Below are 23,486 nucleotides of genomic sequence, written 5' to 3'. Positions count from 1 at the left end.
CAAGCACCTAGTCACCCAAGAGCTCTGATTACAGCGTACAATGGGATTAACGTTGTTTTCCTGCTTGCTAACAAAGCATCCATCCTGCAGGAGCTTGAAGAGTAATTTCAACTTTCAAGTCTTATTATTGAAGAAATAAATACAGGTTTATAAGGCTGTAAGATCTGATGGATCTAGGCAAAGTAAATTGAAAACCTGGAAAGGATTCAGTATTGTAGATGCCACTAAGATCATTTGTGATTCATGGGGAGAGGTCAGAATATCAACATTGACAGGAATTTGGAAGAAGTTGATTCCAGCCTTTATGGATGGATGACTTTGAGGGGTTCAAGACTTCAGTGAAGGAAGTAACTAGCTGTGGTGGAAACAGCAAGAGAACTGTAATTAGAAGTGGAGCCTGAAGCTGGGACTGAATTACTGCAATCTGGTGCTCAGACTTTGTAGCAGATGAGTTACTTCTGATGGATGAAAAAACAACATGGTTTTCTTGAGACAGTATCTACTGGTGAAGATGCCGTGAAGATTGTTGAAATGACAACAAAGGATTTCGCATATTGCATAAACTAAGTTGAAACAAAGCGGTGGCAGGATTAGAGAGGATTGACTATTTTGAAAGAAGTTCTACAGTGGATAAAACCCTATCAGACAGCCTCACCTACTGTAGAGAAATTGTGAAAGGAGGAGTCAGAAGCTTCACTGGGAAGCTTCACTGTTTCTTGTTTGGAGAACTTGCCACAGCCACCCCAATCTTCAGCAGCCACCCCCCTGATGAGTCAGGAGCCATCAGCCTCAAGACAAGACCCTCCACCAGCAAAAAGACTGCACCTCACCGAAAGCTCAGATGATGGTTAGAGTCTTAGAGCCATAAAGTATTTTTAAATTAGGGCAAGCACATTTGTTTTAGACATGATGCCATTGCACTCTTAATAGAGTACATTATAGCATAAACGTAACTGGGAAACCAAAAAATTCACGTGGCTTTCTTGTGCCGTTCGATGTTTGTTTTGTTGCGGTGGTATGGAGTCAACCTGTAATATCTCTGCGATATGCCCGTCCTTTTTACGGAAAGCACGTTAGGTGCCGTTGAGAGGAGTAAGAGAAGATGTGGTATGTCTTTTTGGCAACCCGTATAGAGCTCAAGCTTCCCACATGCTTGCTGTACTTAAGCTAGAGCTATTTCAAGATATTTTAAACTAAAAATACTCTTGGTAGCAAATCTTTTGCCAGTTTGTGTCAGCCTGCTTCCGACACCTCAGCGTCGCAGTGATTCTGGGTCAATTGATTCAGCCCTGGCTCCCTACCTGTGCTTCCCAGCACGAGGCCGAGTCACCTGCTAAAGATTTCTGAGGACACCAGCCTGTCTTCTCCTTCTCTCTAAGCTCTTCTAACTTGAGGAACTTTGTTCCAGTTGGGCTCGGGAGTGGCAGAGTAGTTCATCTTCCCAGATGGGATTTCTGTTTGGTGGATTCCAGTCTTTTCATCTCATTTTAGCAAAATGTCTTAGGAGCTGTTTTGAAGGAATCTCTTTCTGTCGTTTGATCCTTCAGGCCACAGCTGCACTGACCACCTTCTCACCCCAGGCCAAGTGTGGTCATTGGGAGTCTGGAGTGCGTAAGCTGGGGCTCATCTGTTGAGTGACAGTGAAATATCCAAATGAAGTATCCAGAAACTTGCCACATGTGTTGATTTGGAGTTTGACAGAGAGAAAGATCAGGAAGTTACATCTCTATAATCTGTAGAATCAGAGAGTTTTATTTTTGTTTATTTATTTTTAAATATTTATTTTGAGGGAGGGAGGGAGAGTAGTACATGCACGTGCATGGGAGGGGGGGGTGGAGAGAGAGAGAGAGAGTGAGAGAGAGAGAGAGAAAGAATCCCAAGCAGACTCCATGCTGTCAGTGCATTGGGCTCAGACAAACAGATCATGACTTGAGCTGAAATCAGGAGTTAGATGCTAAACTGACTGAACCACTCAGGTGCCCCGGATCAGAGAATTTTAATGTTTATTTATTTTTGAGGCAGAGCATGAATGAGGGAGGGTCAGAGAGAGAGGGAGACCCAGAATCCGAAGCAGGCTGCAGGCTCTGAGCTGTCAGCACAGAGCCCGACGTGGAGCTCGAACTCACAGACCGTGAGATCATGACCTGAGCCGAAGTCGGAAGCTCAACCGACTGAGCCACCCCGGTGCCGCCACCACCCCCCCCCTCCCCAGCAAATCAGAGAATTTTAAAACTGCAAGGGATATTAGGAAATCATTGAACCCATCCACATTGGACAACTGTGGAGTCTGAAGCTCAGAGAGATTGTCTGATTTGCCCAAGAGTACATTGCCAGCTTTTGGAGTCATCTGCAAGAAGCTTCTAGTTAAAGCTGTAAGAGAGGATTCTCTGAGGGAGGATAGAAGCACAGGTGAATGCCCAGTTAGGAATGCGCAGGAGACAGAGTTGCCAATAAAGGACACCACACGTAGTAGCTGGATGGCTGACAGGAACATTGGGAGGATGGAATCACAAAGGCAAAGGGAGGAAAGAATTACAGTTAGTGGAGAGTCAATGGAGTCCTCTCACTTAGAAGCCAGGAATGAAGAAAGAATATCGAATTTGATCATTAGGAGAGCTTGGTAAATTCAAGAGTGCAGTTTCTGCAGAGGGAAGGCAGAAGGAATAAAAGAGTACTGAGGAAGGCCATGGAAAAGTCTGGCAAGTGATTGGGAATAGCAGAGTCAGCTAGTAGAGAGCGAGGGCAGCGGAAGCAATGGTAGGGCTTCCTGGGAGGGCTGTCTTTATTAGGTCTGAGGGGAAAGAACTGGTGTCTGTGGGCGGAGCGGGCGGAGAAATGAAGAATGCTTGGGAAAGAAAAATCAGTGGCAACGGGAAACCGCGGAATCCATCGGTAACTCACACTCGTGCGATTTACTGTATGCCAAGCCCTGCTCCAGCTGTCTTTACGTGTAATCACTCATTTGTTTCTCAAAAACCCTGCGGGGCCAATTCTATCTCTGGCTTATAAAAGAGGAAATTGAGGCACGGAAGCGTTAATCTGCCTGAAATCACGTAACCTGTTGGCACAACCGAGATTCGAGCCCAGTCTGGCTCCTGAGCCTCCGCACTGAACCACCAGACTGCCCTGCTGCTCTTCCGGTTGTCAGTGTTGTTCAGAAATGTATTTAATTTCATTACAGAAGTAAACCCGAACCTGCGAATTACTGGGTCTAAAACTATTACATATTTTGTATGTATTCGATAATTATAAAAATCCCTCTTGAATAATAATTCACAGTAATTTAAATATTCTCCCTTTTAGGCTGTGCATTATGTGTGACTCTTCCGATGAGTTTATTGAACTTTTTCAGGTAAGTACCTTATTATTTGGGCAAGAAGTGTGACAGTTGTTACTCAGATGAATTTTAGGATCTGTTTTGCTTTTGGAATCTGGCCATTTTGAGAAGGTCATAAAAGCTGTATTTTGAATCTGGGATGAGTTTAAGACCATTTAGGGTATCTACGGTGGCTGTGTGGTCATTTCAACCACAGCACAAACTACTAGTTCTTTTGTTACAGTTTTTGGTTCACCAGACAAGTCTTCTAATTTGTCATTTTTTGTGAGTGAATTGGGAAGGAGTGTGTTCCCGTTGAATAGTGACAGGTTTACGTCCTTTTTAGAAATTGATGGTAAGTTTTTATGAATTGATTCTGTGTAAGTTTAGTCAGCATGATCATAAAATTAAATTTCTGAATTTGTGTAGTTTAGGACCAAACCCCGGATCTATGCTGACTTCCAAGTCGCACTATATAAAAATTCCCGCCCCGAGGAGTGGGGTCGGGGATACTGTGGGAGTTGCCTGGGCAGAGTTTCATTTCTCTGATCTGTACTTCACCTTTGCTCAGCCCCACTGAATTTTCTTACGGGCCCTGAAAGTACTTTGCTGTTTTCTCTCCTTGGTAATTTGGCCCCCACCTCCCTCTAGTGCTGTCTCCTTTACGTGAAACACTTGTACTTCCCACTTCATCCTTCAGTTCTCAGATCTGTCTTGCAGAATCCTCTCTGTCAAGCCACACTCTGTGAATCTTCCCGGTCGATGGCAGCTGGCAGCCATTCATAGAAACCATAAAATTTAAAGCTCTGAAGGCCTTAGAGATTGAGACATTTCCTCTTCTTCTAAGGATGAGGTCCTCATCAGGCAATATCTTGTCCAGAATCATGTTGTCAGTGACAGAACCAAGACGAGAATTTGGGGCTTTGTTCAGATGAGCAAACATGTATGGGAGTGTGTGGCCAGAGACAGTGAGATATGCTAGGACAGTCTCAGTGCAGAGTCGTCCGCTCTTAGATTCTCTGTCACTTTGTATCATAATAACACAGCCAGGTACTTGCTAGTGCTGTTTTGTGTTCATTTTATTTCCCCTCCTAGAGCATAAACCTTGTAAAACAAAAGATCAGGTTTTATTTATCTTTACGTTCTGGAGGCCCCGGGGTCAGAACACTTCCATTCTAGTCCTGGCCCTGCCACTTGGTAGGAAGTTATATAAATTTGAATTCTCACGTTGTCACTTAACCTGTCTGTAAAATGGGGTTTAGTAATGTTGGTTCTATGTATGCTGTGGGATTATTGTGAGTGTAAATTAAGAGGATAAGTGTGAAAAAAGTTTCAAAACTACAAAAGTTACAAATACGGAATGATTTTTATATTGTAATAATGTTCTTTGTATTACTTGATTTTTTTTTTCAGAAGCTATAAAAATAACACCTTGAAACACAATTCAGTCTATGAAGCTATGGTTCCCTTTTTTTCTCCATGTTTGCTATTCATTTTGTCTACAGCATGGATCCTTCAGTCACCTTCAGATATTTTAGAGATACATCCTAGACTATTCTACTTTATGGTTGGAACAGCCTTTGCCAACATCACAGTAAGGTTTTTTCTTTTTCTTTTTTTTAATGTTTATTATTTTGAGTGAGAGCACATGCAAGGGAGGGGCAGAGAGAGAGAGGGAGAGAATCCCAAGCAGTCTCCTCGCTGTCAGCGCTGAGCCCAATGTAAGGCTCGATCTCACTAACTGTGAGATCATGATCTGAGCCTAAGCCAGGAGCCAGATGCTTAAGCTGAGTGACTCAGGCGCCCCAGGTTTTTTTTCATTTAAGTCCTATCTAAGGAATATATGACAAAATGTGATAATTGGAGAAATCTTTAGAATTAAAAATAGACAGATTTTAATTTAAAGATATTTTACAGTAGAAACTTTAAAGAGTAATAAACCCAAACACGAACATGCTAAAAATTATTTTTACCTTTTCCAGATGGCTGCAGATCTAATGATTAGTTTAGGGAAACTAAAAAGGGTTTTTGAGAAAAGACACACACACACACACACACACACACACACACACACGCACACATTTTTAAATCAGCTGATTTTAAAATTAAGAACAGGTGTAAAAACTTTGTAATAAATACAACATATTTTTCAAAAGCCCTTTCTCTGCCATGGCCCAGCAACACAGGAGCCAGGAGAGATCGGGCGCAGTTGAGAAAAGACCTTAATAGTCCTGACAACCCGGGAGCATGTGCTCTAGCTCTGGTCAGGTCCTTAATAACTTTTTACTTTAAAAGCTAGCCACTGAGCTTATGTTTCCATGTGTGTAATATGTGTTCATTATCACCGGTCCTACTGATTTCACAGGGTTTAAAGATCTGAAAATATTAATACATTGTATTAAAAAATTATCTCTGAAGGAATAAAAGTAGATTTGAGTAAGGTATTGGAAGTAAAGGAAGCCAGAGAGGTTTTGAGGTGTTAATATGACAATATGACTGAATTGGAGATAGCATCTCTTCATCACTATAAAGAAATTTAGGTGTATGGAGCTATACAGGGCTATTTTGAAAGTTCTTTTCAGATATCACACCATCTTAAAATCGGGAGAAATTCCTTTTATCCAAACTGTTACCTAGTGGAAGAATCCCTTCTATAGCATCCTTACTAAATTATTTTCCAGCCTTGTCTGACCCACACTCTGAGAGTCCACGGGTTTGGAGGTGGGACAGGGGTTCCGTTGGGCTTCTGAGCAGTTGAGAACTTCTGAACTTAATAATGTTGTGTAACTGTGTTGGCTCAAGTACTGGAATGCTTTTAATGTTGGAGTGACTTGTTTTGAAGTGCTTTGCTAAATGACATAGCAGATAAAGGGCTAGTATCCAAAATCTATAAAGAACTCACCAAACTTCGCACCCGAAAAACAAATAATCCAGTGAAGAAATGCACAGAAGACATGAATAGACACTTTTCCAAAGACGACATCCAGATGGCCAACAGACACATGAAATGATGCTCAACGTCACTTCTCATCAGGGAAATACAAATCAAAACCACACTCAGATACCACCTCATGCCAGTCAGAGTGGCCAAAATGAACAAATCGGGAGACTATAGATGCTGGCGAGGATGTGGAGAAACGAGAACCCTCTGGCACTGCTGGTGGGAATGCAAACTGGTGCAGCCGCTCTGGAAGACGGTGTGGAGGTGCCTCAAAAGATTAAAAATAGATCAACCCTACGATCCAGCAATAGCACTACTAGGAATCTACCCAAGGGATACAGGAGTGCTGATGCATAGGGGCACTTGTACCCCAATGTTTATAGCAGCACTTTCAACAATAGCCAAATTATGGAAAGAGCCTAAATGTCCATCAACTGATGAATGGATGAAGAAGATGTGGTTTATATATACAGTGGAATACTACTTGGCAGTGAGAAAGAATGAAATCATGCCATTTGCAGCAATGTGGATGGAACCTGGAGGGTATTATGCTAAGTGAAATAAGTCAGGCAGAGAAAGACAGATACCATATGTTTTCACTCATATGTGGATCTTGAGAAACTTAACAGAAGACCATGGGGGAGTGGCAGGGGGAAAAAAAGTTACAGAGAGGGAAGGAGGCAAACCATAAGAGACTCTTAAATACAGACAACAAACTGAGGGTTGATGGGGGTTGGGGTAGAGGGGAAAGTGGGTGATGGGCATTGAGGAGGGCACTTGTTGGATTGAGCACTGAGTGTTGCATGGAAGCCAATTTGACAATAAATTATATTTTAAGAAAATGAAGTGCTTTGCTAATTAAATTTTCATTCTTTTTTTTTTTTTTTCCTTTTCCCTAACTTCAAGTGTCAGCTGATTGTTTGTCAAATGAGCAGTACTCGGTGCCCAACTTTGAATTGGTTGCTGGTTCCTCTTTTCTTGGTTGTCCTGGTGGTAAACTTAGGAGTAGCCTCCTACGTTGAGAGCATTCTCCTGTATACCTTAACAGCTGTTTTCACTCTGGCCCACATCCATTATGGAGTACGAGTGGTGAGTCATCTAGAGCAAAATTGGTTCTATTTGGTTCTTGTAAGTAGTAGAAAAGTGGCGAAGGAAAAATTTCAAAAGAAAGTTGCTTATGAAAGTAGCTGGAAGAATTGGGATAGTCCCTATAAATATTGGATAATATCCAGGTACATAATATCAGATATTGTTTCTCTGATGAGTATGTTACAGTAACTACAAATAACTTTAAAACTCAATAGTTATTATGAGGAGTTCTTTTTTTTTAGGTACAAATGTGAACTGTTTTCTTGGTGAATGGAATTGTAAGCTCTTGTGTGCTTTTAGTTATATGAGACCAAGTAATCCCATTTGTTGATTATCTATTTCTATACTTTTTAAAAAAATTTATTTATTTTTAATGTTTATTTAATTTTGAGAGACAGAGAGAGACAGAGACAGAGCACAAATGGGGAGGGGCAGGGAGAGAGGGAGACACAGAATCCAAAGCAGGTTCCAGGCTCTGCACTGTCAGCACAGAGCCCGATGTGGGGCTCGAACTCGTAAACCATGAGATCATGACCTGAGCCGAAGTCAGACGCTAACCGACTGAGCCACCCAGGCACCCCTATTTATTTATTTTGAGAGAGAGAGAGACAGAGAGTGTGAACAGGGAAGGGGCAGAGCGAAGGAGAGAGAGAGAATCCTAATCCTGACATGGAGCTCAAACTCAGACGGTGAGATCATGACCTGAGCTGAAGTCAAGAATCAGATGTGCAACCGAGTGAGCCCCCCCAGGTGCCCCTGTATACTTGCTTCTTTAGCTTTAGGGGAGTTTTTATCAGGAGAATTATAGAAGAGAATGGATTTAAGAAGTATTTTGCAAACCTTAATATTCTCTTCTAAAAAGAGACTAGTTTCAGGGCAAATGGACTAAGGTAGATATAATAAAATGAAAATCAGAGCCATGCAATTTATTTTCTTTTCCTCACACTTTAACATTCTTTTCTAATCATGTATTTTAGCATGGTCTTATAATTATGGTTTTTAATTGTACAGTATTCCAGCAAGGAGATTACTTAATAATTACCCAGTTTACTTAATTATGATCCAGTTATTTTAATCATCTAGGTTGTTTCCAGATTTTCACCATTACAAATAAGGTTGGAATAACAACAACAACAAAAATAACAATCTGGAGTAATATATTTTTCTTTATTTTCTGAGGATAATTTCATAGCAATGAGGTTATGTAAAAGGGTATTCATGTTTTTATGGCTCTTAAAATACTGCTTCTATTTGGTATGCTTGTTTTGAAAGGAACTCTACCGTGACTCAGTTTGAGACACATGTCTTCTGTCATAATATTTTAAAATGAGCGCACCTAGGGGCACCTGGGTGGCTTGGTCGGCTACATGTCTGACTTCAGCTCAGGTCACGATCTTGTGGTTCGTGAGTTTGAGCCCTGCGTCGGGCTCTGTGCTGACAGCTCAGAGTCTGGAGCCTGCTTGGGATTCTGTGTGTGTGTGTGTGTGTGTGTGTGTGTGTGTGTGTGTGTCTCTCTGCCCCTCCCCCACTCAACGCTCTGTCTCTCCTTCAAAATAAACATTAAAAAAATTTTTTTAAATGAGCACACCTGTCATGCCTTTTACCTTGTATATGTTGCTAAACTTAGGTTTCTTCCCTTAGTGTTCTCCCCAAAGCAGCCTACATTTGTTAGAACAAAGTAGATGAAAAAAATCCACGATAACTATGGATTGTGACATGAGGACATAATCATTTATGTTTTTATTTATGCATACTTAACATAAATGCTTTATTTTATGTCAACACTCTTAGGCTTTTATATTTCACATGCATGAAGTAGAATATAGTTGTAAATGTCTTTTATACTTGTTCTAATTTTTTACAACCCTTCAGAAGCATATCTTTAGGAAACCACACATATACCGAACCAGACCAAAAAACCTTTTTCATTAAATTACAAAGGCAGTATATTTTCACTGTTAAAAATCTGGAAAATAAATCAAAGTAATTGAAAAAAATTCTAGGAATATCTTTTTTGTCAGTCTTTGTGCTCTCTTGCCATGTTTTGCAACTTCTGACCAGAAGGTGAAACTTGCAAGCTACACAGAACATTCATTTGAACTATTGAAATATAAATGACAGCAACAGAACTAGAACTTTGGTAACTGACACATAACCAAGGTCTTGCCTGCCCACTAGGGATACCCTAACCTAAAATGTAGAGATCTGCTTTTATACTGTTTCATCAGGATTAGGAATGATTATCTAGAAATGCTGTAAGCAGTTGAATAGAGAGTCTATATATGTAAATATTTGACCTACTAGATATTATTGTGTCAACTAACCCAGTAGATTTGGGTGTGAATCTGGGTGGTCTGGAGGGCTCTGGAAGAAATTCTAGATTTGGGAGTTAGGCAGACCCATGTTAAGTCCTAACTTTCCCAGGGTAGTTCTAGTATTCTGTAGAATTCTATAGCCCTCTAGCTCAGTAGCTATCCTAGTCCACAAAAGCCTCTTCGTTATTTCTGCTGAGTTTTGCTGTTACAGTCGGTAAATTGTCTCCAGTGGGTGAATTTTGTGTGCTTTTTAAAAATAATTAGGAATGTATTTGTCACCGTCTCATGTTCTGGTTTTCTATATAGGTAAAGCAGCTGAGCAACCATTTTCAGATTTATCCCTTCTCATTGAGGAAACCAAACTCGGATTGACTAGGAACGGAAGAAAAGAGTATTGGCCTGTAATCTACAGAAGGAAGTACTGTAAATAAGATGCTTGTAAATATTTCATCCATCACCATTGAACTAAACTGATCTGCTTAACAGACACGGGAACTCAGTGTGTATAGTACTTGGACAAATGATCTGAATTTACGAAATTTTGGACCTACTAATTCCCAACTTACTTTTTATAAAACTGTGTGGCATTTTGGTTAGGCATAATGTACTTTAGACCAGCAAAATGTTTCTAGTGATGTTAGCTTCATGAGTCCATGATGTTTTGGTTCGTACAGAGTTAAAGATGCTTTGTTTTTATTTTTAGAGCCCCAAGATTGGTTCTAACCCCAAGATATCAGGAACACTGATAACATTAAGAAAACCACAAAATGTTTTCATATTTGATACTGTTTCAGTAGTAGGTCTTTCGCTATGGAAGTTATCAATAGCCCAAATCTAATATGGGGAAAAGATAAGAGCAAGTTACTGTTAGCCAGAGATGCCAAATGATTACAGAACAATATACAGTTGCCAAATACTCATTTCTCTTTCCCATGGAAATGCCTTTTGTCCTCATGTGCTAAGAGAGCTAATATATATATTTAGATTCTCTAGTATTCTGTCTCTCTTTCTTGGGAACAGATCTTGACAAATGGTTTAATTTAATTTAATTAAAAAAAATTTTTTTAAGTTTATTTACCTAGTTGGAGAGAGAGAGAAAGAGAGCACAAGTGGAGGAGGGGCAGAGAGAAGGAGAGACAGAATCCCAAGCAGGCTCCATGCAATCAGCGCAGAGCCTGATGCGGGGCTCGAACTCACGAACTGCCAAGATCATGACCTGAGCTGAGATCAAGAGTCAGACGCTTAACCGACTGCACCACCCAGGTGTCCCTGGTTTAATTTTCTTTTAAAGAGAAATATTCTATTGAGACTTAGTAGAGAATGGATCATAATTGTAGCTCACACATTAACATGGTTCATCGTTTAAATGTGGTATTTTCCCCCTCAGCAGCAAGTTGGTGAGATTTGGTGCCTGCGAACTATGATTATATGAATGCATGTGACAGTCCCAGTCCTGTGATAATTACTCGTAAGGAACACAGATAAACTTCCTTATAAGAGAAATCTACCTTGGAGTTAGGAATCTCACGAACCTCCCTATGAATTACTGCTATGAACCTCACTCTGAAATTAGTTTCCTGATTCAATTTGTTCTTCCGTTCATCCGTCCTGTCTCTTTTTTGTGGAGGAGAGAGTGCTGTGTTTTTATTTCATACAGGATAAGGAAGTAGAAATTCTTTCTTCCCCAACTTGCCCACTTCTCCACTTCCCCAGTTGAAGAAAACTTTTGAGATATATGCCTTACTTAGTATCTACTCTCTTTAAAATGACTTGGAATAATTTTTGAGGTTTACTGACAGAGGTAAAAATCCCTTTGACTTCAATGTGGTTGTTTTTTAGATGACACCTTCTCATGACTTTCTTCTTGACTTTGTCTCCGTGTAGTTTGGTGGTGGTGAAATTTACTTGCTGATTTTCCTTTATTTTCCACTGAATGAAGTTTGTGCTTGAATGAAGAGTGTATCTTAAACCCTTTTTTTTTTTGGATGGATTGCACTTGGATAAAACTGGCACCACTGTGTTGATATGTAATTAAATTCTTTACCATTATTTATCTATGAATGTGACCATCGTTAAATTTAATTGTAATGTATTCCTTTTTAAATTTCAGTCTGCTGCTTTGTAAAAATAACTATAATTGATATTTCAGTTTTTAAATTTGTAAATTCTAATCATTGTCATCCAGTTTATTAGAAATGAGGAGTCAAGGAGCTAACTCATGGTTCTGTACTCATTTTTAAAAACGGCTCGTAAAGGTTGAGGTATATCTGGTGACTTTTTCTGAGACTGAAAATAGGTGAGAAATTGATGCAGGAAAATGTGGGTAGTGATTCCATGTTTGTTAGTAACTTGCCATCATGGAGGTCAGAGGATGAATGAATTAAGTAACGGTAACTCTATTTTTTGTATACCTTGTTCTTTGTCATCTGCAAAATTGAACTGGATCAAGTGTTATTTTGGGCCGGGAACAAAGCTTCATTCAAAGGTTTCTGAGCTAATCATTTTACTATTTTGTTGACCTTGTACACAGAATGAGAGTAATCTGTATTATATAAGGAAAGAACTGATAAATATTTATTAAATGACAAATTTGGACCACAGGCTTTCTTCACCTTGTACAGTATAGTTACACACACACACACACACACACACACACACACACATACACACACACACCCTTTCTGGCATGGGGTCGTGTCCTGTACTTCTGGGGCTGTTTTACCTCAAAGTGTGTTTCTGTTCTTTTTCTACTGCATTAAGTTTATTTGAAATTATTTGTGCCTGTACTGTATATTTCCCTACAGTGGTAAAGAATTATGCCATAGTTTCATTGGCACCGTTAGATGAAAGAAAGGTGGCCGTCAGCAAGATAAAAGTGAAACTGAGTAACTGTTTCAGAATACTGTGGACTTGTGCATCGTTGGTATACTGCTGACGTTTTCTTGGTTTCGTCTGCCATCTTGAAGTGCATCTCGAAAGCCCCATTTGTTACGTAGTGTTACAGCAGCTGAAGCAGGACTTCATTACAAATAGCTCTGAGCATTTGTGTCTTGCCAATTACCACCGCATTTCCAAAGTATAAATATAAATATACAAGATCTTTCAGGCTTCTGCATGATATTTTGGGGGTGAGTGGACCACCCCAGCCTTTCTCCCAGCATACGCTGAGCTGCCTTTAGGGGAGCAATGGCGTGGTTGGCCACACATGCATGTTTTCTGTCCATTTCAGAGTAGAGTGCCTTAGCCAGGCCGGAGGTTTCCTTTGTGTCTCTGCGGACCAGAGTTACCCAGACCTGTGAGAAGTTTCTTGTCCGGTTATGGTATGAAACGTGCCCTTTGGTGCTTGACAGAAATTAATTCCCCCAGATTTGAGGGGGGCATGGGATAGAAAAATCTTTACCTGACTAGAGTATGTTATTGCCGTCTTTCCCAGTCCTTTACTAACATTCGTGACCGTCAGTGCATCGCACAGTTTAAAATTGTCACGGGTTACGGCAGCGCTCCTCCATTCGCACACAACCGATGCACACAACCGCGTAATACACAAACAGCAAAATCGTCCTTGGCATTTGAATCGCACCATGCTTAAAATGCTCTTAATTCTAATTTTAAAAAAGCTCCGTGCTGATTAGTCTAGAATGTACTTGTGCTACTACCAACATGTCACTTATTTTAGTAGAGGTTTGGGGAAGAGGAGTGTACGTCTAGGGTTGCCCACATTCTAAGTAGGTACCAAAAGAGTATTGATCATGACCCGGAGTCTGGGCTCTGGGGGAACATGCAAGAGAAAAAGCAGGCATCGGGTCCACTTTAAGGAGAAAAAGGGGTCACCTTAGTGCCCAGTGATCCTAGTGCAATACAGAATTTAAACTTCTCACATTTCAATTTGAATCGTCATTCCGCCACTAATTTCAAATTCAAATGTGAATTTGGAGGTTTCCTAAATGCTCAGTTTTCCAAGAATTTATTTTGTAGTCCGTTGAAAAACCTTTGGAATGTACCTTGCTTGCCAAAGTAGACTTTGATTCCATCACCTGTGGAAAATAAAAAGGTAAACTGAAGGTGTTTGAGTCAAAGGCTCCATTTCCCCTTTCCATTCTAACTAGAAGCCTGTGTGTGACTCTTCCTTTCATTCTTCTTCTGGGCTTCCTTTGAACTTGCCACCACCGAGGACAGAGGTGCCAGCTTGCTCTGTAGCGCCTAGATATTGCCACATTCCAATCTCCTTGATTGCCTTAGATCTCTTTGCTGGTCTAGGACTGGGAATGTGCTGGAGGCAACAGAATGAAGCCGATGGGCTAGAACTTTTGGCTGTGGGTCCCCAGAAAGGCCAAAAGTAAATACAGAAATCTTTGGTTGCGTTGATTCCTATGTTCAGAGTGGCCTTTAGCAGTTCTGGACTTGGTTGAGCACTCTGTGGGAGATTTGTGAAGTCCAGTTAGAATTTTCTTTTTCTTCTCAAGTGTCTTTGTAAGGCAGCATGCCCTTTCTTGAACACCCTGTGGGTGAATAACCTTCCTAAATTAGCTGCCGGTACTGGAACCTTCCAAGAGGAATTTTAATTAGTATGCTGCATTTGAAGCACTTTGACATGTATATTTTAAGTGACAGTTTTAACAGGCAAATGGTGTTAAACTAATCACCGTGAAACTTGAAAGTGTGACGCTCTCTATGTCTTAGGAAGCTTAAGTAAATTTCTGATTTTTCTTTTATTAATTTTGTGACCCATGTGACTTGCGTAGTTTACTTTCCGTCTTTGACAGTGGCCCAGATGACTGGCATTGGCAGGCAGTTACACTAGGGTTTCTGGTAAATCCTGGTTGTCGAGCTTTTCCAGAGAGAGTGGCGACATGTACCTTCTTCCTCGTGTGAAGCCATGGGAGTGGAATCTGCTGGCTGATTCGTTGCAGGGCTTCCACAGTGCAAAATAAATGTAACCTTACTTTCTAACCCACATGCTAGTACTACGCTTTGCTCTTCAATAAACAAATATGCGAGAGATAGTAATCTAGCGGATTTTTCTGGTTTGTTTTTAAGCGGGGACCTGCTCTTAAGACAGAGAAATCTTCAATGAGCTAATATTTAGGGAAGCAGAAAATGTTCTGCCATCTGTAGCCTTCTCACAGGTGGCCGGAGTGAGGAGACTGTGTTGCATTCGGTCAGAAAGGCCGGGTTCCCAGAATTGGAAAGTGACACGTGGACTGATTTTAGAATATCTTAACAAGGGCTTATCCCTATAAGAAAGTCCATATGGACCTAACAGAAGGATTGTGTGGTCCATTCACATTGTCTTACTCTTCACAGAATCATTTGTAGAAAGGTAGGCTAAACCAAAGTCGTGCTGTTTTTAAAGCTTGTGAATTGGATCATGGCCTTAGAGTACCTAATGCTACATGGAACTTAAAGTCAGTATTAAAGATACCAGGATTGGCTAACTGCTGGGGATGCTTTATGGCTCTTTGGCTAAAGTCTTCTCTTGAGCAGTTTCTATGGGTTAACCATTAAAATTTGGAATTGATTTTGTTTTTTTATTAAAACATACACAACTCGCCATGATCCCAAGATTCTTAAATTCTTGACGAGCACTTTTTAATTCTAAGGAGTAAGTTCTTGACCTTACGTGGAACACATTTAGTTAGTACTTGATATTACTAACTCGTTACCGGAGGGATGTTCATTTCACAAGATCTGTGAATGTTGCATTTTACATCTGTGTGAATTACTGGTATCATTCAGCATCAGACTTTAACAACTGCTGATTGAAACTGCCCACAGTATTAACATTGTAGGTTATTTTGTTTAGATAACTTAAACGAAATGAGTCAGCTTTCGGGAGACAAAGACCCAGCTACATGTAATGACATGCTCGTTCCAAAACGTGCCAAGAAAGCAGACTTCAGTGTTACACTCCAAATTTTAGTTGTTTTATGAAAGTAGCATTTCCTCTGGGTAGTGGGGAAGCAGTGAGTTACTGCCCAGGTACAGACTCCCTGACCCCTACCTCGTCCCCTTCCCCTCCCGTAGGACAAAACAGGTTAAATTTGTAGCCACCTGTAGGAAGAGAAATGGCTACTTTTCTGCGTAAGGCTTCGTACCCTGTGACTAAGGACAGGTGGCAGGCATCCTGCCGAATCAGTTAGTACCTTGTGTGGCTCGGACCTGTTGCAGTTTGCTGTGTGTGGTATTCTGAAACAAGGACGGCTCCGTGCCTTCTCAGGTACCTATTAGCAACACCACTTACGCAACTGGGACGTGTGTGCCACAAGCAGAGTGTGTCAGTGAGATAAAGGGGAACACAAAGTCTTTCGTTTCCTCTTTCAGGTAGTTGAATGGAGCATATTCATAATGGGTCTGTCTAGAACTTGCTGTGTTCGTGGTAAATAATGTAGCATTTATCTGGTTATGTGTGGTGTGTGTGTGTATACGTATTTGATATGTACACATAGGTTTTCTGCATATCTATGTATGATATATTCATATATACATGCAGTGTGCTCTTGATTATCTGCAAAAATGGTACACCCTCGTTAGATTGTCTCTTCCTGTTGACCTAATCGGCACGTAGCCCCTAACTCTGAAGCCTCTTCCTCCTCTAGAGCCAGAGTCGTTCCTACTTGCAGTTCATCTCAATCCCCACGGAAGGCCCGTGTGAAATACGTCTCTTTCTGTTTCCCTTCCACCAGGGATTGTGAGCCAGAAAGACAGTTTTTGAAGAAGACGGCTGCTTCCATCAGGTTTGAGTCTTCTGGCTCTGAATGGTGGTGGGGCCCATCCCTGGCCAGAAGGCAGCTCTGGGAGCAGTTGTTGTGCTCAAGAGCTCGAGGGGGGGAAGAGATCTAGCTCTTGCAGAAATGGGGCTTTACAACTTGCTTAAAAGTTCCTTATCTGCAGTGTTGTGAAGTCGTAGACAGTTTGGTCCACAAATAGATCCTATCACTGTTACTTTTGCATCGTTGGTGTTACTGTTCCCCATTGCTGGCCCCGATCGATAATCAAGACCTGACTGTTTCTTGCCAGTGGATTCTGGAAGCCTTGCCTTCTGAACTGGATTTATGTTTATTTCTGCTGCTGTGAACCCCAAAAGTAATGCAGTATGTTTTAATTTAAAATTGTTTCATTCTATTATTGATAAATATTTATTGTAATAAAAGTAAAGAGTAAATAATTTTTAAATCCTTTTAACTGTTTTCAGATTGTCTTCTTTATTTTTCCTTGGTAGATGCAAGAGGGGAGGGTGCTCTGAGGGAGAAGAATGCTGTCTCAGAATCACTGATTACTTTAGAGCAGCATAGTGCAAGGTTTTTTGTTTTGTGTGTTTAAAGAGTGATCTGCCTGCTTGCTCCTGGGTGTTCCACAACGCTGTGACTTGTTTCAGAAAGCCGAGTACCAGGCAGGTGGCAGTAACAGCTGTTCGTAGTGTCCTGCTCTTGACTGCCCCAGAACTGGGTGCTGGGCAGTGTATAATAATAACCGGGTCACACTTCAATTAGTTGGGAAGGTGGTTGTCTTAAACACATTTTCTCACAGAAAAACGTATGGTGTTAATTTCCCAGGCTAATTCCACAAGAATCTAATGACATACACTTAGTACACCCAAACTTTAGTTCAGCTTATAAATCACAAGCTTTTATTTTAAAAACTCCTATTTTCTAACATTGCTTCTGAGAATATTTCCTATCTTTTACATCGGAAGTGGTTCCCAGCTCTGGCAGCAGGCATTTAAAGTTTTTGTCTCTAACAGGCTTTGAAGAAGGTGAGGGGAAGATGCCCCTTATTTTGCCCCGGGACTGCCTCTCCAGCGGTGTGCTTTTAATCCCTTGCGCCACCCAGCGTCTCGGTCGCCCCAGCAGTTCCTCCTGCCCTTCTGTCCGCAAACCTCAAACACCTAGCGGGTACCTGACACATAGCAGGCACGCACCAGGTAAGCAGCTTGGGTCCGTCCAGGCTTAGACCCTGCGCCTCCAAAGTGTCTTTGCTTTTCTTCCTACTTTGCATCTTTTTTCCTTGCTCCCAAATTTCCTTAAGGAAAACTTGGTATCTGCTCCTTCCACTTGTCTTTTTGCTTTCATTCTGAAAGTTTCTCAAGACCTCCCAAACTTTTAATGCCATGACTGTTTCTTAGTCATGTTCAGCTTGGCAAGCTTTGGCCCAGGGCAAGTTACTTACTTTTTCTAAGCCAATTCTTTGCTTGTAAAATGGGATTAGTAACATTACTGTGATCATGCACATGTGCTGTGAATGATGCACGGAGGTATTTGGCACAGTGGGTGGGTGGTCTGAGGTAGGTGCTCAGTTTCTACTAACATCTAGTTCTCTATTTTTTTTGCCTCTGAACTTTTCCCTAAGCCTGATGACCTACTCATGACTTCCCTTCTTTCCTTTTTGTACCTTTTGTTGTCAGTACATGATGATGGTGAGGCAGTTCTAAAAATAACTTGAAATGAATAAAGTAAGATTGCCTGCTGAGAATCGTAGTAAAATTCACACAAATTGGGAGACAAGAATAAGCCAAGAAATTATGTAAATGTCTGATGAATCCCCAAACCCCAATTAAGGCGATCTGGTGTAGTTTTATGGATGTGGAATTAAGTATGTGACTGGACTTGGTATACTAAAATCTAGTCTGGAAAAAGACTGTACGTTGAAGGTAGATGGCCAGCCTGTAGCCTGGCAAAGGAAGCCCATATTAGCCAGAAGGGTTTGCATGTATTACCCCAAACTTACCCAGGGATGGGGGTGAAAGGACTTGACCTACCTAGTCTTTGTGGCAAGCTATACCCACTGTGGGCCCTTGAGTTCATTACAGCCAATCGCACAGCATCAAGAAACTTGCCAGTTATAGTTGGATTCCATTTGTAGATCAGCCACAGACATATGCTGGTCTCAAGCCATAAATAAACAAGCTTTGTATGTCAATTGCAGTGTCCTGCTCGAATTAGGGTATCCTTTTTTTCTTTCATGAGCTCATTAGTGTAAGTCCATTCTCAGATCAGCTCTGCTTTTGGAGTAGTGCCTACCAATGCGGACCAGACTCTGGGTGCTTGTGAGTCATCACGGCAGACATCACCTACAACCCTCCCTCACATCCCTCTCACCCGTGACATTGGCCTGCTGCAGTCTCTTCAGGATCTCCTGTTACGACCCTTTAAAGACAACAACACAACAACTGTTTTATTATGTCAAAAGTGATTTGTTATTTGTAAACTTTTTTTAATTAAAAAAAATTTTTTTTTGAGTTTATTTCAAGAGAGACAGAGTAAGCAGGGAAGGGGCAGAGAGGGAGGGGGAGAGAGAATCCCAAGCAGGCTCCACACTGTCAGTGCAGAGAGGGCTCAAACTTCCAAACCAGTGAGACCATGACCTGAGCCGAAACTAAGAGTTGGAGGTTCAACCAACTAAGCCACCCAGGTGCCTCTGTAAACTTTTTGTTTAGAATAGAAAGTTAAAACCACCTGTGGACCCAGCCCCCAGAGATACCCACTACTTTGTGTTCTTTTTCTTTTCTTGCCAAATCGAAAGCTTTATGAAAGCACTGTATATTTGGGCAAATATACATTTTAATTCTTTATCCCCCTCCCCCCCTCCATGTTTTTATTTGAATTCCAATTAGTTAACATGCAGTGTACGATACAGTGATTCAAAACTTGCATATAATGCCCGGTGATCATTACAACAAGTACACTCCTTAATCCCCATCACCTATTAACCACCCCCTCCCCCCACCTCCCCTCTGGTAACCATCTATTTGTTCTCTATATAGATTAAAGATTTTCCTTTTTGTTGCCCCCCCCCCCCCGCCACTTTGCTTGTTTGTTTTGTTTCTTAAATTCCACATATGAGAGAAATCATATGATATTTGTCTTTCTGACTTATTTTGCTTAACATAATACTCTATCCGTATCGTTGCAAGTGGCAAGGTTTCATTACTTTTATGGCTGAGTAATAATCCATTGTATATATACCACATCATCTTTTTCCATTCATCAGTTGATGGACACTTGGGCTGTTTCCATAATTTGGCTATTGTAGAAAATGCTGCTATGAACATTGCGGTGCATGTATCCGTTTTTTTTTTTTTTAATTTATTTAAATTCCAGCTTGTTAACATACAGTGTAATATTAGTTTCAGATGTACAATACAGTGATTCAACACTTGCATACAACACAGGATACAAAATCAATGTATACAAATCTGTTGCATTTCTGTATACCAATAATGAAGCAGCAGAAAGAAAAATTGAGGAATCAATCCCATTTACAATTGCACCAAAACCAATAAGTTACCTAGACATAAACCAAAGAGGAGAAAGACCTATACTCTGAAAACTGTAACACAAAGAAAGACATTCCATGCTCCTGGATAGGAAGAACAAAGATTGTTAAAATGTCTATACTACCCAAAGCAATCTACACGTTTAATGCAATCCCTATCCGAATACCAACAGCATTTTTCACAGAGCGAGAACAAGCAATCCTAAAATTTGTATGGAACCACAAAAGGCCCCGAGTAGCCAAAGCAACCTTGAAAAAGAAAAGCAAAGCTGGAGGCATCACAATTCTGGACTTCAAGTTATATTACAGAGCTGTAGTCATCAAAACACTATGGTACTGGCATGAAAATAGACAAATAGATCAATGGAACAGAATAGAAAACCCAGAAATGAACCCAGAACTAGATGGTTAATTAATCTTCTACAAAGCAGTAAAGAATACTCCATGGGAAAAAGTCTCTTCAACAAATGATGTTGGAAAACTGGACAGCAACACGCAAAAGAAGGTAACTGGACCACTTTCTTGCACCACACACAAAAATAAATTCAAACTGGACTAAAGACCTAAATGTGAGAACTGAAACCATAAAGATCCTAGAAGAGAACACAGGCAGTAACTTGATATTGGCCCTGCTTTGTGTTCATTTTTCTCCTGTCGGTACTATATATATTTCAAGTAAAATTTAGATCACATTCCATATACTGGGCTGCATCTCTCCCTCATGTAATATAGCTTTATGCCTTTCTAGGTCAGCCCCATTCTTGGTGGCTGCATTGGCTTCTATCCAATGAGAGCTGGATTAGTTCCCTTACTGATGGATGGACTTTGGGGTCATGCCAGTTTTTTAATATAATAACTGCAGTGAGCATACAGATACATCTGTGTACCTGTCATTCAGCAAACACTGGTTGAGCACTCACTACACATTAGGTGTTATGCTAGGCGCTATTTGTACAGGGCTGAGTGATGTAATTTTCACCCCTCCAAGGTAGAGCCTCAGGCGCATCATCTCCAGGATAAAAACCACCAACTGGCACCACGTTCTGGATGCCGGTAGGCGGAGCCTGAGGAGGCCTGCGCGCGCACTCCAGCTGCGGGTCAGGTGACTGCACCCTGGCAACGGCTTGTTGCTGGCAACCGGGCGGTGGTCTCGCGGTGTTCCTTAGGCAGCTGCCTGCGGCGGGAGGCACCTGCCATGAATCCGCCGGGGCCCTTGGGGGCCCTGGAGAAGGAGGAGGAACACTCGTCCACCCCGATTCTCGGGCCGTCCATACACTCCGACAACCCTCAGGAGCGGATCCAGGCCCGGCGTCTCCGCATCGCGGCGCGCCTGGAAGCCCGGAGGCGGTGAGCCGGGGGTCCGGGCGGGTCCGCAGCGGAGCGCCCGGGGTGACGGCATCGCAGGGCGGGGACGAGGCGGGCGCCTTCCTGGGGCGGGAGGTCCTGCGGGGAGGGGCCGGCGGGCCCCACGTGTGAGCGGGACTTGTTTCTCGATGAAATAGGAAAAGTTTCTTCCAGAGGGTTCAAGCAAAGTATGGGATATTAAGACATTCGATACACCTGTAAAGTCAAAGACGGAAATAATAGTCCCTTCAGCACTTTTATTGAGACGCTGCTGTGCCATGCACTGTGAGCAATACACTGAAGACACAGGCCATCCGTGACCTGCCCTCAGAGGTCTTTCTTTCCTCCTTCCATCCCAACCTGCCTGCCTTCCACATGCGTTTCTGGAGTGGACCTCAGCTGTCACTTCTGTTGGTCCCAGGGGCTTATCTGGTTGTGTGACACACAACCTCGTTCCCTCGTTCCTGAAGGGTCTGAGACTGATAATCATGACCTTCTCAGGCTAGGGTTGTTGCACCTGTCCGTTCACAGACACAGCGGGCTGTCATAAGGGGGTGCCAAGAGGCACCTGCATAATCTTCTGAATTCCTGAACACCTTCATTGCCTAACAGCACTTATACCTTGTCCTGCTGCTCGGGGTCAGCTACCCTACCATGGTGACTTCTTGTCTGCTGGCTATTGGACACAAGGGGCCCAGAGTGGTGTGGCTGTGTTCCAACAAAACTTTATTTATGGACACTAAAATTTGAATGTCGTGTAATGTTCATGTGTCACAAAACATTCTTAGTATTTTGATCTTGCTTTTCTACGTTAGTAAGCTTCACTTTTTAAGAGAAATTTTAGGCTCACAGCAAAATTGAATGGAAAGCACAGGAATTTCCCATATACCTTCTGCCTCCACACACGCACAGCCTGTCCCACTATCAACATCCCCCACCAGAGTGGTACCTTTGTTACAAATGATGAACTTGCATTGACACATCATCATTACCCGGTGTTCATAGTTTACATTATAATTCACTCTTGGTGTTCTGTGGATTTGGACAAAGATGGAGTGACAAGTATCTACCATTATAATGTCATACAGAATAGTTTCAATGCCCTAAAAGTCCTTTGTGCTCTGCCTATTCATCTGATCTTTTTCTTTAACCATTAAAAAGTGTAAAATGCATTCTTTGCTTGTGAGCCCTACAAAAACAGGTGGGTCATATTTGACTCACCTGCCAGTCTGAATGTATTGGATCCGTGTGATGTTTTGTGGGATATCTAGATGGTCCTGATCTATTCCGACTATATTTTGACAGCGATTAGAATTAACATGACCCTGTGAATGTGAGGATTATATGAGTATACATTATTATCTATTCCATGTAAATGTGAACTTCCTGATCCTTTTTCCCGATTGAGGTAGAAAATAATACATTTGGCCCGGTCAGCGGCCACCTTGTATGTACCTAAGGCCACTCTAATCTGCTCTAGCAAATATACCACACTTGTGTGGCAGCAGCAATCAGGGCTGCTACTTGGGTGAACTTGCAGTATTGACAATCATTTTCTCAGAGCCATCCAGTGTTTGCAGTGGCCAGACCCATGACTTAAATGGAGACTTGATAGGGACCACCCCTCCTGCATCCTTGAGATCCCTAAGGGTGACACTAACCCCCACCATACCCCCCCCCCCCTTTCTGGTTTTTGATTGTTCGTATGTACTCAGGTGCAGTTGTAGAGGTGTCCATTTGTCCTTCCCTGCCATGATAACTCTTACAGGTCAAGGACTAATGTGGGAATTTCTCAAATTTCTAAGTATGTTAAGGTCACTCTGGTTGCTCTTTGAGGGAATAGTTGGAGAAGCCAGAAGTGCAAGTAAGGAGACCAGTTGGGAAGCAGTTGCATTGGTCCAGGTGAGGGATGGCTGGTCTGGACTAGTTAGTGGCAGTGGGTTTGGAGAGAAAGCGGATGTTACTCAAGACATATTTTAGAGCTTAAATTTCCTGGATTTACTGATTTTGGATATGCTGGTCAGAGATCGGGGGAAAAGCAAGAATGGCTAAGTAGATGGTAGTGCCTTTTATTGAGATAATGAAGACAGTGATGGGGAAAGTGAGGCAGGTTTTGGAAATCAAGAGTTTGGCTTTGGACATATTAAGTGAAGCTGGATTTGGGGAAGGCATTAAAACCTAGAGGTCCATTAGACAGTTGGACGTGGGT

At 41.7% G+C, this 23,486-nt stretch overlaps 2 protein-coding genes across 3 annotated transcripts in view; both read left to right on the top strand.

The window, feature by feature from the left end:
* Positions 1-16,839, top strand: part of SELENOI (selenoprotein I) — a 46,280-nt gene extending 29,441 nt beyond the window's left edge. Inside the window, exons 7-10 of one of the 2 annotated variants that reach the window (XM_049652450.1) lie at positions 3,304-3,352; positions 4,730-4,910; positions 7,164-7,346; positions 9,968-16,839. In XM_049652450.1, the coding sequence (XP_049508407.1) occupies positions 3,304-3,352; positions 4,730-4,910; positions 7,164-7,346; positions 9,968-10,066 (512 nt within the window). In that variant the 3' untranslated portion in view covers positions 10,067-16,839. The other variant, XM_049652449.1, reaches the window with a different exon arrangement.
* Positions 16,840-21,046: 4,207 nt separating this feature from the next.
* Positions 21,047-23,486, top strand: part of DRC1 (dynein regulatory complex subunit 1) — a 41,077-nt gene continuing 38,637 nt past the window's right edge. The window contains exon 1 of the mRNA XM_049652447.1: positions 21,047-21,280. Coding sequence (XP_049508404.1) covers positions 21,129-21,280 — 152 coding nt within the window. The 5' untranslated portion in view covers positions 21,047-21,128. The remainder of the gene's footprint in view (positions 21,281-23,486) is intronic.

Source organism: Panthera uncia (assembly GCF_023721935.1).
Source record: "Panthera uncia isolate 11264 chromosome A3 unlocalized genomic scaffold, Puncia_PCG_1.0 HiC_scaffold_12, whole genome shotgun sequence".
Lineage (NCBI taxonomy): Eukaryota > Metazoa > Chordata > Mammalia > Carnivora > Felidae > Panthera > Panthera uncia.
The sequence above is the reverse complement of the archived record's forward strand: the minus strand, read 5'-3'. Positions and strand labels throughout refer to the sequence as shown.